The sequence below is a fragment of the Panthera leo genome, chromosome D1, assembly GCF_018350215.1.
Source record: "Panthera leo isolate Ple1 chromosome D1, P.leo_Ple1_pat1.1, whole genome shotgun sequence".
NCBI lineage: Eukaryota > Metazoa > Chordata > Mammalia > Carnivora > Felidae > Panthera > Panthera leo.
The window spans coordinates 66,576,460-66,593,377 of NC_056688.1; the positions used below are offsets into that span (position 1 = coordinate 66,576,460).

At 35.3% G+C, this 16,918-nt stretch overlaps 1 protein-coding gene across 5 annotated transcripts in view; it reads right to left on the bottom strand.

Moving 5' to 3' along the window:
- Nucleotides 1-16,918, bottom strand: part of SBF2 (SET binding factor 2) — a 474,987-nt gene that overhangs the window by 190,158 nt on the left and 267,911 nt on the right. For 4 of the 5 annotated variants that reach the window (XM_042906592.1, XM_042906591.1, XM_042906590.1 and 1 more), the window contains exons 10-13: nucleotides 15,011-15,088; nucleotides 13,777-13,890; nucleotides 13,189-13,317; nucleotides 9,750-9,848 (exon numbers count right to left, since the gene is read on the bottom strand). In XM_042906592.1, coding sequence (XP_042762526.1) covers nucleotides 9,750-9,848; nucleotides 13,189-13,317; nucleotides 13,777-13,890; nucleotides 15,011-15,088 — 420 coding nt within the window. The remainder of the gene's footprint in view (nucleotides 1-9,749; nucleotides 9,849-13,188; nucleotides 13,318-13,776; nucleotides 13,891-15,010; nucleotides 15,089-16,918) is intronic. The other variant, XM_042906593.1, reaches the window with a different exon arrangement.

Here is a 16,918-nt window from a genome sequence, read left to right on the forward strand (position 1 = left end):
ACCCAGTTAAGGAGGATTATATTTCAAACACCACAGGTAGAATGGAATTCATCTTTTAATAACGTTCTCTAGGGAAAGATGTTTTACTGCCATTCTTAGACCAATTCTAGCATTTATTATCCTTTGCAACCAGAAAATTCCCTTTTCTTCTTGAACCTGTTATTTGTGTTGTAGATTAAGCTCAATACTACCCTATACTTTCTCCAGACAGTTAAAATGGATATCAGTCATCATCTACTAGAGCTACTCCCCACAATTCTTTATGGTTATATGGTCCAGACCCAGATAAAGAAAAGGTTCAGCCATGGCAGATGACATAGGTAGCATATCTCAGAAACACCATAATAATTAATACTCTTTTAAGTGTAAAAAAGCCCGAGTTCTAGTTTTTGTTCGACTCATGTGTGACGCTTGGAAAATAACTTTGCCTGAGGGACATCTTACAAGGTTCCTGAGAAGGTGAAATTAGTTATAAAATTTGTTCTTGCCAAAGTAACCCTTATATGCACTTTGTGTTTTCCCTTTGCATTGTTAGCAAAGGCAGGGGAAAATATATAAATAAATTCCTATGCCAAGTCTTCATGACCACCACTTTCTAAACTATATGCTGAAAAAATTGTTCTAAAATTATGCTTGGATTAACACCAACATCACTGGTCTATTGTTTCTGCAACTGTCCTTTTCAAAAGTAGTATGCTTGTTTTTCTTTAGTCACAATGACTAAATGCTTCTGTTCTTTAGTCACAATGTCTAAGATATCTTCTCGAAGTTACAAATATCAATTTTCTAAAACTCACTGGCAGATTTTTTTTTTCAGGCTGGAAAGGTAATTCATATGGATTTTGAGGTCAGAATCAGAATCATTTAAGTACAGTCTTCATTACTTCTGTTTCTATTTATACTTATTTTCTTTATAATAAAATAAAAACTTAAAATATATTTTCCATGATATAAATAATATTCATTGTAACAAATTTTAAAACATGGAAAAATAGAATTAAAAAATACATCTTCTTAGTTATCTTTCCTAACTATATTTTATCTCTCTCTTACTATATATTCTTTTATCTTGTTCCAAAAATGACTTAAGGTCATTTAGAAAAATAAAGATACACATATTATTTCTACTTAAAATCCTGCAATGTATAAGTTCATCCTAAACCTTATATGGAAGAATAAAGATACAAAAATAGTCAAGGCAATTCTGAAGAAGATTAAGTGGAGAAGTCAAAGTTCCAAGATCTCAAAACTTACCTAAACCTATAATAATAAATCTAGTATGGCAACTGGTATTAGTGAAGGGTTAAAAAGGCTAATGGAATAAAGGCCCAGAAACAGGACTATGTGTAAAAACGTGATAGAGACAGGTGACACTACGATTCACAGGGAATGGTTGGACAATTCAATGAGACAGGTAGTACAACAAAGTATTTTTAGTGCCTGGTCTCTGATGTCAGACCTTCTGGGTTAAATTCCAGCTTAGCCACTTATTGGTAGTGTGACCTGGTACGGTGTCAATTCACTCACCACTTGTGTTTTAGTTTCCTCACCTGTAATCTAGATAATAGTACAGTACCTACTTCATAAGGTTCTTGAGAGGACAAAAGGAGTTGTTATAGGAAAACTTTTAGTGCCTGTGTGCACTCACGTGTACACACACATACACATTTTCCCAGAAAATATGAAAGCTGTTTTCTAAAAATTTAGAGTACATTCATGTAAAAAATATTTATTCACTGCATATTCTATAGCATGACACCATACCTCTAAAACTCAAACCATGTCTTTCTTCCACGAATCCCATCATATCACCAGCTACTTACATTTTAACAACAACAACAAAAATCATAGTCAATAAGAGTTAAAACAGAAATAACTTATTAAAGAAAAGATATTGCTATTAGTCATCAGTAGTGTTATTCTTCTCATAAGCAATATAAAATATTATAAACCAAATCTATAGAATTAAGATTAAAAAGCATTTTTAGTCATTTTAAAACAAAGTTCAAAGATGAGGCTATCCTGCAGTTGTATAGACATTATACATAAAATTCATATTATGGGATAAAGTTACAAAATTATAACATATTCAATTGTGTTCAGAAGATGCAAAAAAGGCTAATGCCTGTGAATCAAAGTGCTTGTTTTTTCTGGATGTTGTGTCTGTATACTGCTGCCCTCTAACGGGCACTGTGGTAAATATAAAGAAATACATTTGCTACTTTACACCCAATTTGGTCACATAATGGCTTTCAAGAAGACAGAAGAAATGAGAGGAAATTTCAGGCTCACTGAACTCTGCATATTCTTAGAAACATCTGCTCTTACTTGGAACTTCAGCTGCATTTGGACTGTTCCCTTGAAGATTACTGAGCTCATTAAAAACCGCAGCCTAATTTTGTTGTTGAATATCCTTGTGGAAACAAGGAAATTCATTATTTTCAATAGAAGAAAGAAGCTGCCAAATTTTCATCTTTGATTGCAGAGAAATGCAAATATAAATTAATAACCAAGAATTCAGGCCACTAAACACTATGGTGAACATGGTAACAATTTTGTTCAAGGCAGCCAAGATGAACTGCCCACAAAAGCCAGCAAAATGCACTATTGTTTAGAGGGAATTTTAAAATTAGATAATGGTTTTCAAGAAATGGGCTCTGTAATCCTGCTTTGAGAATGTATGATAGTAATGGGAGGTACAATGATTTTCTCAGACTTGAAAAAATGACACACATACCATCTGGTCTGGAAACATGGATTTTTCTTTTTTTTTTTTTTTGGCAAGCAAAATGAGAATATGCCTAGGGCTTATGGAAAACAAGGCTAAGAATGCACTTCGAATAAAAGCAAAGCAAGCAAAATAAAACAAAAAGCCCAAACCCTACTGGAAATACAAAGTAGGCAACATTGAGGAAAACAATTTCTTCCTACACATTGGTCTCAGCAGTGAATGACAAATCTACGTGACCTTGTTGGTGGCTACCAAGTTTCCCATATTAATTTAGGTATTTAATAATTATTTAATGTGCACCAATTATTATAGAGCCACGTGGGAGAGCAAGTTACACAAAACCTTCCGAACACAGCTGAAATCAATACTATCACTGGACTAAGTCATTAAACACTGACAAAATATAACTGGACTTTTTAGGGTTGCCTAGTTGTGCATACAATATTGATGAAAGGAAACATTCTCAACTTTCCATCCTTACAGGACTTTCAATGATCACCCAGATGAATTAAAGCTGCATCCTTAACACAAATAAGTTTGGTGTATGACTTTAATACCTAATATGCTGATTCCCCTAATCCAGGGTTTCTGTACCATGGCAATTTTAACATTTTGAGCTAGATATTTCTTTGTTTGGATGGGGAAGTAGTGGGTGTCTTGTAAATTTGTAAATTGTAAGATGTTTAGAAGCATCCCTAGCATCTGCCTACCAGATGCCACTAGGACACCCTCCTCAGCTGTGACAAACAGAAATGCCTCCAGATGTTGCCAAATTTCTGGAAGGGAGGGGTTACCCCTGCTGAGAACCACTGCTCTAATTCATAATTCTAGATGGAAGTTTCATATTCTAAGACAAGTACTCTTTTCACAAGTGCCAAGAGAGGACGCATCAACTAGGTAAGAGACCCATACTTTCGCTCACCTGCTGACATGCAAATTAAAACTATAAGATACCACCACAAACCTATGAGAATGGCTAAAAACAAAATAAGACCAAACAAACAAATAAACCTGAGGATACAAATGTTGGTAAAGATGCAGAACAAATGTAACTCATATATATCTGGTGGGAATGCAAAATGGTATAGACTTTTGGGAAAATAGTCTGGCAGTTTATTATAAAGTTTACATTTTATTACCATATATCCCAGCATCCTACTTCTAAATATTTACCCAAGAGAAGTGAAAATTTATGTTCACACAAAACCTGTGCAAATGTTCTAGTGGTTTTGTTCATAATTGCCACAATTGCCCTTCAGTTGGTTAATAGATAAACAGAAGTGTGAGGTATCCATGCAATGGAATACTACTCAACAATGAAAAGGAATAAACAACTGATCTATGCAGCATAAAGGAATCTGAAATGCAGTATGCTAAGTGAAAGAAACCAAATTCAAAAAGCTACATACTGACATTACAGAAAAGGCAAAAACTAAAGAGACAGAAAACAGATCAGTTATTAAGAGTTTGAGGTGGTACAAGGAAGTGATTATAACAAGGAAAGGAATTTAGGGGGGTTGTCAAAAATGTTCTATGTCCTTATTGTAGTGGTGATGGATTATACAGCTTCATTCATTTGTTAATATCTACAGTACATTTTGATGTTTTTTTTTTTTTAATATTTATTTTTGAGACAGAGCATGAGCAGGGGAGGGGCAGAGAGAGAGGGAGACACAGAATCTGAAGCAGGCTCCAGGCTCTGAGCTGTCAGCACAGAGCCCAATGCAGAGCTTGAACTCACGGACTGTGAGATCATGGCCTGAGCCGAAGTTGGATGCTTAACCGACTGAGCCACCCAGGGGCCCCTAGAGTACATTTTAAAAAAGGTACATATTACTACATGTAAATTATCTCACAGTAAACGTGACTTAAAAATGAACAAATAGATCAGATAAGATAAGGGAGAAGTCTGATTTTTATGCTTTGGGGATCTCATTTCATCACAATAATCTAAGTAAGCTGTTTATGTTTTGACTTTTTAAGACTAAAGATGATCACAGTATTTTACATCCTTCCTATAACAACAACAAAATCCTTTTATTCACAGTTGGCAAAGAGATAATAACATCAGTGTAGATTAAATTTGCATGGTAGTGAAATTAACTTTATGTGGAAATGTAAAGGGTATAGACTTTATGTGATTTATAATGGATATTCCTGTATTTGGACTTTGTTCTCCCATTAGGATTTTAAAACCTATTCACTGCAATGCTAGGCAATGAAACATCCATGAGGCACAAATAGAAATCTCATATTATTCTATAAGAAGGTCCAAGTCTTCTCATTTTTCCTTTAACTTTTAAGAAAACTATCAAACAAATTACACAGTCTAGCAAATATTTATATACCATTGCAGATGCAAAACAAATTAGAAAAACTGCACTATGTAAAACAGTAAAATACATATCCAACTGATTCCTTGGTGCCTTGGAATGGAGGTTTTCTAAATTTCTTGTCTTGGCCTATCTTAATATTCTCATTTTGTGTACAGTCAGTGGTCCTTTGTTAGTATATATGAGAATCACAGAGATAGAGCCAGTAAGTAGATAAATGTGCTGTCATATAGACATGGAAGATTCTGAAAGCCAAAGTGAGCAGACCCAGATCCAGTATTATCAATTGGGAATGGAAAGAAAAGCTGTATAGTGAATGGCCAATAATCTTCATGGTATAAACCTTGCCAATGCTTACACAATTTGTCTCTAATGGAGTTATTCCCTTCCTTCTCCTTCATGTCTCCTTCCCATTCCTGTCCTCTACCTAAGTCACCAAATTATTTCCTTAATTAAGAAGCTCCAGAAAGTTAAAAGAGCACCCAAACACTGTTACAATCCATCCTACTCACGTCTCCTCATATTCTCACACACCAAAAAGCAATACAAGGGAGTAGTGAGAAGAAACAGAAATTGAGGTTCGTTTTTGAGGTACTTCAAAGGGAAATGAAGCAGAGAGAGTAGGCACACATACCAGACTTCACTGCAACAAAGTATTTACAAACATCTAAGTGGAATCACCAGGTCTCAATTCTAACCCAATAATAAGGAAACAGTCAAATTATATGGTTGGTTCTTGCTGACCAAAAGGGAATTTAGAATGTGATAAAAAAAAAAAAAAAAAAACTGACTAGTTAAAAATAGAACCATCTGGATTATTTTCCTTGCATTGAGACCATCCTTCCTCCCTCCCCTCAACTTCCTGCATGACCCAAGAAAGTAACTTTACCATCATACTCTGCCTTTTAACTTTGTAACATATTTACTTCAGGAATGTTGGGACCATGTGGAGTTTAGAATCTTACAACTAGACAGAATCTCAGAAAGTCTGAGGACAATCCATGGGGATATTCTGAAATTCTCACTCATCACGTAGATATATCCTCTTTCGAAGGATACTATGGGAATCATGTACCTAGAAAATGCCTGGTGCTAGCAGACGCTTAATAAATACATACTGAAAGAATGGAATGGATCAAATTAAATGGAATAGGATTAGTTTGGGGGAGAAAAGCTCAATAAGGGCTCAAGAAATGCAGAGTACATTTGAAGGGTGATTTCCATCTCTGACCTAGTCATACAAGTCCCTCATGATCACTTTAAAAGTACTGTTTTTAAAGGATAGGTGTTGATGTGGGGGAACAAAAGCAAAAAGAAAACAATTAAATTTCCTTACTACTAACAGCCCATTGACAAGTTCTTGAAACAGGCAGAGTGACCTTCCTCTAGGAACTCAGCTGCCTAATGCTGACACTTTGCTAAGGGCAAAAGGCAATCTTAGCCTGACCCCTCAGGATCCTGTGAGTCTGCCTCAAACATATAGAAATTCCTTTGGAAGCTTCCTTTATCTCTATCCACCAAGATGTATATTGGGAATCATACTCGAAGCATAAGGCCTACTGATACACATCTGAAAGGTCTCATGACTGAGTTTTTACTAAACAGTAATACATGACATTTTCTTAACAATAGCTAGCCCCCAACAGGGTCCTGGAAACCTTGTTTTCAAAATTCCTTGGAGGCTTGTGCTATCCCTAACCCCCTCCCAACCTAAAAGTATATAATCAGTCACCTGTCACAACCTCAGTGCAGCTCTTTCTGTCCATGGGTCCTATTGTTCCCGTGCTTTAATAAAAACACCTTTTTGCACCAAAGACGTTTCAAGAATTCTTTCTTGGCCCTTGGCTCTGCACCCCACCACCCAAACCACATCAGCCGTTGTCTGTGTTTTCCATTTACCTTTAATAATGTATAAAAATTAGCTACTTGTGCCCACCCTGCACTGGTCCCTCGCAGACTGGGAGTGCTCCAGGATGGGGAGTACTGGTGCTGGGGCCTTACCCCCAGGGCGGCAGTGGGCAGGAGCCTGCAGCTGGAGCACTGGGAAAGATTTGGAGCACAAAAGGACAGATTTCCTCTCTTGCGGGAATAAGACGCTCTACTGGACACCCATGCCTCAGTGTGTTTACTCAAAAAAAAAAAAAAAAAAAAAAAAAAAAGATGGTTTCATCACCCAGCAAGCAGAAATCACCATCTCTGCATTGGTCAAGAACATGGATGCCAACATGGATATTGTCTACAAGGATATGGTCACCTAGATGCAGCAGATCACTGTTCAGCAAAATAATGTCCCAGACTTCTAATGTGAAAAAAGATATGATTATTTTGGAGAACAGTGAGTTTTCAGCCCTCAGAGCAGAATATGAGAAAATAAACCTTGAACTACATTGGTTAAAACAACCAAGTAACAGATGAAGTGATCAAAGTCTGAACAGATAACCAAATTAGGCTTCGTTCCAGAAAAGAGCAGAGTGAAAGAAATGTGTTCGCTGAAATGAAAGGAAGCTGCTGGAAATGAGGACAGAGATGGTGACACTGCATGCCCAGCAAGATAGAGCTGTCACCAAGACAGGCAGGAAGATAGACACTGAGGTCACCAGCCTCAAAACCATGCTGGACATCACAGAAGCTTGGTAACATTAAATATTTAGCAGGGTCTGGATTTACCTAATAGTAGCTCTGGGATTTTATTGCCTGTGGATATAATAAAGTGTCTATTTTAAGAGAAAAAAAAGAATGTATAATTATTACTTATTTTATTGCAGTTTTCAGTCTTATGTCAGCTTAGTACAAGCTATATATCATAAAATTTAAGTTCTAGGATGGCAAGAAGGGAAATTACTTTGTTTTTGCATCAAAGTGACTTGGCACACTCCCTTACATATACACTGTGTACTCAGTCATGTAATAGAGACAAACCTGTGTCAGAACCCCAGCTCTGGTCACTTACAGGCTACAAAATTCTGCAGTTCTGGAATAGTCTTGTAAAGATCTAAGAAATAAACATTCAATTATTCAAGGGATCAGTTCCAAAATCTCAAACACTGATTTCCATTTGATGTTTTGCTATTTTTTGAAATCCATCAATAAATCACTCCTAGTAGCCAAGAAAAAAGACTTTCTACCTTTGGTTTCCCACATATCAACAACTGCCCTATTTATCTCACAGGGTCATTTCCAAGATCAAATGAGAAAGTATGTTAAAGTGCTTTAAAATGACAAAGTATAAAGTCAGTCATTGAAAATATTACTATTTTTCAAGTTGGAGATAAGCCAGTCTAATGGAGGGAAAGAAAATAGGCTTAGGGATTGGATAATTGAAAGTTTCCGAATTTAAAATCTGGATTCAATCACTTAATAGCCATATGATCCTGAGCCAATGATCCTCACTAAAATGGGGATAATGACACCTATCTTAATATTGTTGTTATGAAGATTAGAGATGATGTATGTAAAGTGCTTAATCCCATGTCTGGTACATTGTGTTAAGCATTCAATATTTATTATTATTACAGTCAATCAATAGAAATTTCTCATGTGGTTATGCTCTATATTAGTTCTACACAGCCATCATAAATGGTGAACACCAGCACAGAACACACATTTTTCTTCTGACAGAATTCTTTTTTTTTTTTTAATTTTAGCATACTAACCAAGAAATAGATTTAGTATACTGGACACAGTTATATGTGGAGTTTAGGGTATTAGTCAAAGGGATAAATTTTAAAATAACTTCAGAAACAAAATTAATAAATAATTGAATAACATGAAACAAAGAAACACAATTTAGCATTCTTGTTTTTATCCAATTGGGTCTCAGATTTCAAATGGGTGTGACAAAGCACTGACTAATGACCCACTGTCCAAAAACACCCATCTATTCAAGTAATTAAGTTAAACAATACTAGGATACCGATCACAAATCCTTCTTCACTGTATTTCCTGAAAAATATTATCTTCCCTCAACTCTCCCCTGGAAGACCATACTTCCCGTTTACTTTCCTTTTCTTAGTAAAAGGATTCAACTCTGCAAGGCTTCACAGGTAGGAAGAATGACTAGCAATCATTAGCCAAAATCCATTTTTCTGCATGCATGTAATGACACTGTCATCTTAGGATCTCTTTTGTTTTGGTATCCAGGCGATTACTTCACACTTTATCACATCCCACTCTTTAGAATTTATTGCATTTCTTCTATACACAGGGAATATTTCCACCCTTGAGTTTCTGTGCTCACTTGACAATTTGGTTTCTTCCTTTCAGCTTTTCACTCCCTGTCTGCTCAAAACAATACTACTCAATTTTCCTGATCCAGATGACAATCACTGGACCACACTAAGCAGAGAACATTGGTCAATTCTAGTTCTGGTCTCCAATGAGTTTAATCTTTATGTCTTAAAAATGCACAATATGCTCTTAAGAAGACAGGGACCTAAATGAAAATCCAATGAGGGCACATAACAAATTGGGAAACTGTGACTAAGGTGTTTTCATAATATAGTTGATTAACAGGAAAATCACTTTGAAAAATGAGGTCTGTTTTGATGCACATATCTTATAACTTATAATCCTAAAGGTTTTAAGTCAGAGCAAAAAGATTATTACTAGAAAGATGTAGTTTCTTTAAACAAAATAATTACATACTTTTAAAATTAATGACTGTCTAAATAAATATACTTACTTACATTTTTGAACAGTTGCTCGGCAAGTTCTCTGACATGCTTTATTATCTTCACTGGGTTATTTTCTTCAACCTTAATTCGCTCTACTTCAAAAGCTACCAACTTGGAAAAAGAATCAAATGGCAAAACATCAACTCCAAAAATGCTAAATTAGAAAACAGTATGATAATTTCATACAATTTGCAAACCAAAAAGCATCTAAAACATACACCACTATTAAAACAAAATATTTTACATTTTACAGCATTTCACCTCTATTCTAAAGTTACAGAGTTGATTGAGTCCTTGGATGGTCTGGTGGTCTCTCCCTGATTATGCAGGGCCTTATTTCTTCTTGGGGAAGAAACTGAGAGAGACCCACTCATTCTCCAGGCCTCATTCATAAAATGCTCTCAGAGAATTTCAGACAGTCAGGAAGTCTCCAACATTTCCCTAGCTTACAAAACATGAACCAAATGTTCAAGTCAGGTCACTCAGACTTTAGTTCTAGCTCGGCTGACAGTGATTTGGAACAAGTCACTAAAACTCCCTGAGCTTCAGTCTCTTCATCTCTAAAATCAGATGAAAAAACAAAATGATCTGTGGACTCCTTCTAGTTCTTACAATATAGAACTCTAATCCACTTCCCCATGAAACTAATTTACTGGGAGAACTGTGTTTTAAAAAAATTTTTTTTAATGTTTATTTTATTTTTGAGACAGAGGGAGACACAGCATGGATGGGGGAGGGTCAGAGAGAGAGGGAGACACAGAATCTGAAGCAGGCTCCAGGCTCTAAGCTGTCAGCACAGAGCCCAACGCAGGCCTCGAACTCACAGACCATGAGATCATGACCTGAGCCGAAGTCAGAAGCTCAACCGACTGAGCCACCCAGGTGCCCTAAGAGAACTGTGTGAATATATCTACTTGCGAGTGGAGAAAAGAGTACAAAAAGGAAAAAAATGGGAAGAATGATAAATAGATGAATGATTTTTTTAAAAAGGGTATAAGATTTTTCCTTCTAGAAACTAACAGATTCACTGGAACAGACAACATATAAAACTCTGTTCTAGGCCGGGATTCAGAAAGATTGTCAAACAAAGGCAAACATTCCTTTCCTTCTAACAGGCCTATTTGATTGGAGTGTGGGGACCAGACAACACACAATGCAGGCTGTCTCTCAAAGACTCATTAAGTCTTGGGTATGGTAGGCTACCCTGGGTTCAATGAAAACAAGGATCCCTTTCCTAGGAGCAAATGCTATTTTCCTTTGAAAGCACATTCAAGCAAATGAAATGGCCCAAGAAGGGTGGAAGGAGGGGGATGCTTGGGTGGCTCAGTCAGTTGAGTGTCCGACTCTTGATTTCTGCTCTGGTCATGATCCCAGGATTGTGGGCTCAAGTCCCACGTTGGGCTTCATGCTGAGCATGGAGCCTGTTTAGAGTCTCTCTCTCTCATTCTCTCTCTCTCTCTCTTTTTCTCTCTCCCCCTGCCTCTTTCCCCTGCTTACACAGCTCTCTCTAAAAACAAACAAACAAACAAATAAACAAACAACAACAAAACAGGGGTAAGGAGAAATTACTTAGATCTGGTATCTCATTCCTTCTAGGCCTTTGACTGAAATATACATAAGAACAACTGGTTTTCAAGTAACAACATCAATTAGACACTAAAAATTGTAACTGTAGGCAGAACACAGAACTGGATGACCACTCAGGGGAGATTCAGTAGGAATCAGTCCTTGCCTTACCATTATTTCCAATGTATATAAAGGTGTATAATAAAAGGTAAGTTGCCATATAAAGTTAGAGACCTAAAATAAAGCTTAATGCAGACTAAGTGGCTCTCAAAGTCACTTATTCTAGGAAAGTTTGGAGGAGGTGGTGAGATAAGAGCAGAGTATGAGAAATGGGAGGTCATGATTAGATTGAAAAGTAGAGGGAGGATACTCTAGGCAAGGGAAGGATTTACAAAAACAGTGAGAGGCTGTGGCAAGCAAGTTTTCTGCAAGTAATCAATCTGACTTACTAGCTGTGATAATGCTGCCAGAAGGAGTTACTAAGAGAATTAGATAGAAAAAAAAAAAGGGAATATATAAACTGATGTAACTATTCAAAATGCTTCAGAGATTAATAAAATATGGGGACTAGAAAGGATCTTAGAGAGCATCTAATTTAACTCCATAAAACATTATGTATAGATTACTTAATTCAGGATCTGACAGCTGATATACATTAGTATTAGATAGTCAATGATCCATCATATTAAATGTTGGTATTAGGGAATCAGTGATTAGTAACTGATTAGAAAGAATTGCTCACCACAGGGCAATCTCTCCTAAGTCTTCATATGCTTTGTGTTATTAACTGAAGTATTTGGTGAAGGTCTCCATACTCAGAACTATAACATGTGCCTCTTCTTTCATTCTTATCTGTGATTACTTAACTATCTTTACAGAAAATAAAAGATCGCTCTCTGAACTGAGAATCTTTAACAACTTGAGTCCTATCTTCTCTATACACAATAAAATGACCTGTGGCAAAATATAATCACTATTACTATTCTCCACTATCTTGGGTGCCAGGAGTGTTTTCCTTTTATAGACTTCAAGGAACCTCTAGATTTACTGGTTCCAATACAGTGTTCTTTTAGAAAATGAAATGGGAATAATATTCATTGTTCTATCCACCAGAATGAGCTGCTATAAATGTAGCTAAATGATAAATGGAAAATGTACTAAAATAAATCAAACTAACACAAAATAGCATCCTTATTTTGGGTCACATTTGTCTTAGTTTTCCCTTTACAAGGCCAATTCCTTGAAGACAGAGACAAAATCTGTCTTCCATACATTTAAGATCTCCTACAGGAGACAGACAAATGTTGATTATTGATTAATAAGAATGCCATTAAGCCAAGCTATAGTTCTATGACACTAATAGACTAAATGTAACTGTAGTTTGAAATCACATATCTATGTATTAAACTTAGACTTTTATCTCTATGAAACTGATAAAGGAATCACTGTATTATTGCCTTTAAAAATAAGTTTTTGGGGTGCCGGGGTGGCTCAGTCATTTAAGCATCTGACTCTTGATCCAGGCTCAAGCCATCTGCCCTTCCCCCGCTTGTGTTTTTAATTTCTCTCTCAAAATAAATACACAAACTTATAAAATAAGAGTTCTATTTATATAACCACTGTTACTTTTTCAAAAATACTTTAATGAACTATTTACATTCATGTGTTCAAGATGTTTATGTACTTCTGTAACATCCTATATTTTTCTAATTCTCCAGTCCACATTATAAACACCAAGATTTAATAAGCATAATAATAAATAACATTTGGATTATTTGGTATTTAATTTATAATATATTTAGGATTTTGATTAAAACACTTGTCCACTTTTAACTACTGGTCCAATTTTGTCTGTAAATATGCATTCATTTGATAAGAACTATACCTCATCAAAGAGATCACAGGATCTATAGGGTGGACCTCTTTCTGAAACAAAACCTGCAAATGCCATTCCATTGAGCACTTTAGTGAGGAAATCATTCTCAACCAAACCACGCTGCCCCAAGAAAGCTGTCTGTAAAGAAAGAAAAATTGAAATGACTATCTTATCACTTAGTAATAGATGAATTGTCAAAACAAAAATAGAAAGATCAACACCTGAATAAGTATCTTTATGTATAAATGTGTTATAAGATACATTCTCTCAAAAAGGGCTTTTGATACTAGAAATACTACATGTATTGGAAAAAATAAAAATGGGTCTGTCTATAAAGCAGGAGGAGAAACAAAAAATTAACACTCAATTTTAAAAGAAAAACCAATTTAAAATTAACAAACTCTAAAGACACACATGTCAGTTCCATAGCGTTATTAAAAATTACCATAAAATCACACAAAGCAGAGATTGAAGAATGACCTTTGTTTAACAAACTAAGGTCAAAATACAAGGCTAGAAAAAGACAACCAAGTTGTTTCATTAAATGAGAGGCTACATTTCAGACAGATACAGCATTTTGGTACTGTATCATCTTACCTTGTGAAAATGTATTACCGGTTCTGCATGAATTCTTATAAGTTGTAGGCATGATCTATATCCTTGGAAAAGTTGTGCAAATAATCTAAGAAAAACTGCACGTACTTCTTTATCCTGAAAATATAAGAAGAAACAAGTTAGGTAACTGAACTTTCTTTAAAAAAATGCAAAATCACAAAGACAAAAAGTTGAAAAGAATCTGAGAGGTTATTTAATAAATCTGTCTGTGCTTCCTACACATAAGTCTTATTTGTGGCAGCCCTGAGTGGTGGGCACCTAGCCCATTCCATTGTTGAACAGAGTAGGCTATTAAATAGTTCTTTTTACAAGTGAACCAAACAAAGCTTGCCTCCTAGTGTATCCAATTTTCCTCTTGGAAAAAAGTCACAAAGTCCAACCCTTTCACCATGTTAGAGAAGGACATATTTCCCAAGTCATTTGATTTTTACATCCATCAAAAGAATTACAGTCACAAATATAAAAGAAAATAATCTCAAAAGACTATATTTTAAAAGCTTATGAAATTCTTCCAAAGTCTATCCAATTTATAAAAATCTATTCCTATATTAATAAGGTATGACTTAAAAATATGTTTTGATAATTCAGGTTTTAATAAAATCATAGTTTTAGAACTATAATGAAACTTACAGATTTATTTGGTCAACCCTTTATTTAATGGATGAGGAAATGCTAAAGAATGCTTAAGTAACTTATCAAAGGTGTCTAGTTCTATAAGGCTTCTTCTTGGCCATAAAGCTCAACTCTAAGAAATGCAATGGGCAAAATTTAAAAGGACACTGTATTATATACTAACTTTTCCATGGCTTCTAATCGAAACTATTTTCATCCACTCACTCTTCAAACTTGATTCTCTCATTGTCAACAATATGTGTATCCATTTTATATAAGCTTCCCCCTTTTATCTTTGCCTGACCCTTTGGATTTGATACTTGGCATAGTTTTCCAAGTCATAACCTATGTTCTGATTTTTTATCCCACACTTACTCTTGCCTCCTCAGGGCAACAGTCTCAACTCTACTCCTTCCAGGTCAATGTGCCACCCTGTGGCTCCTCAGAGAGCAAGTCACAAGATCAGTCAGTGACAGTTCTAATTCAGTACACTTTTTACAAGGCTGTCCATCTGACTCTCACTATATTCAGCTTCTTTAACAGCCATACAAATAAAAGTACAGCTCTGTTTAAAAGGATCAAATTTAAATATTAAATTTCTTACCAGCATTTTTGAATGGGATAAAGCTGTTCGTGGAGGGGGAAAAGCATGATCTGCTACTTCCAAATCTGGGTGTAGAATCTAAAGCAAAGAAATTTGATTATATACAAAATCCAAATGAAGCTCATATTCTTGTGTGTCAAAGCTCCCACTCAGTTAATCAAATGTGATTTTTTTGGTTCTAGCTTGACAGTACACTGTGTTCTCATGTCTTATCTATGGTACTACAGTGTACCACCCAATCCACCACTGTGCTTGACAACCACAAAAACAGGTATACACAGCTTTATCAAAAACAAGTTTTACTCACTGATCAAATTTGGTGGCACAGGTGTTGCAGGTTAAGGTATATCAGTGTGCAGCAGAATTTCTATCAGGAGCCATTGACTTAAGAACTAAAATGTTAATATTTGTTCATTTTGGTACTTCATCCCTGAATAACTATTAATATTATTATTAAGTAATCATATATAAGATTTAGAAACTTAATTATGATTTCTAGAAACATTAAACTTCTTTTCAATCACTCAAATACTACCTTCTCATCATCTGCTCTATCCATATACATATACCACCAATGTACTTAGTACTTTTCTTTCAATTGTCTTTAAATCAACTCACCTATTGAAATCTAGTATTTTATTGGATGATATCATCTATGAAAACATAGGTTTTATATGCTATTTTTAATACACATTATCATAAATACATAACTATTAAAATAACAAAGGTTGCCACATATGATCCCAAATCATATCCATCCTTGACTTTGGTAAACAGTCATTTAGGCATCCTGTGCATACAACATTCTCCTGCAGAGACAGACCAGGAAACAGGCCTAGAGACGGAACGTGATTTGCTCAATAGTATCAAGTGGTAAGATGCAGACTGGACTCTAAGTCTCCAGAGTCTTGCACTAGTACTCTTATTACTCTATCACATCTTGTATTCTAGATTACACTAGGAAATGTCAGTCTTCTCTAAATGTTCACATCTCACACATACCACTTAACAATATAAGGAGTAATACAAATTTGAAAACATTCTAAGAATAAAATACTTCCTGGTAATCCTAGACTTCTGAGTTCCTATTTAAGGGAAATTTTATTTTAAACAGCTCAGATTGGAATATTATTCAAGAATATGAAGGCCTTAGTTCTAGTAATGGCTTGAAAGTAATGAAGAATTTCTAAGTTACAATTTTCTGATGACGAGTAAATTGGCACCTAAAATTTTGTTGGTAAAATAAAATGCCATGCTTTTAAAAATCAACTAAGGGGTGCCTGGCTAGTTTAATCCGTAGAGCACACGACTCTTGAGCTCAGGATCATTGGTTCAGGCCCCCTGTGCAGCATGGAGTTTACTTTAAAAAAGTTGAAAACAAAATCAACTAAAGTAAAATAATTACAAAAACATAAATGTGTCGGTGAGAAACACCAAAGCTACAAGACTTATTAAAACTTGATTCCAAAGAATGCTGGATATTTAATCTATCAATAAGTTACATTTTTCTGTAGTAACTTGAAAATATTGGCAGGACAATATCACATTGTTTTGCAAGTAGCACATCTATCAAAGGAATGGGATGTCAATAAGGAGGCTGAAGGAAAAAGAAGAAGTGCTATCTTCCAATTAGGGGCATTAGGGAAATCAGGGATTCTGAGGCAGAGTCTGGTCTTATTTTCACAGGTGTGTTGGTGTGTTTCCAATACCTAACACAGTATTCAGTATATACTAACTACTAAATAAATATGCCGAGTGAAACAGTAAATGTAAAACAAATAAATAGTCAGGATTTAAAGTATATTCTTCAAAAAATATCCAGTAAAGAATTCTATTCTAAATATTCTGAGGATATATTCATGTTTTAAGAACACACAACTCTTTTTAAAGTAATTACACTGCTAATGA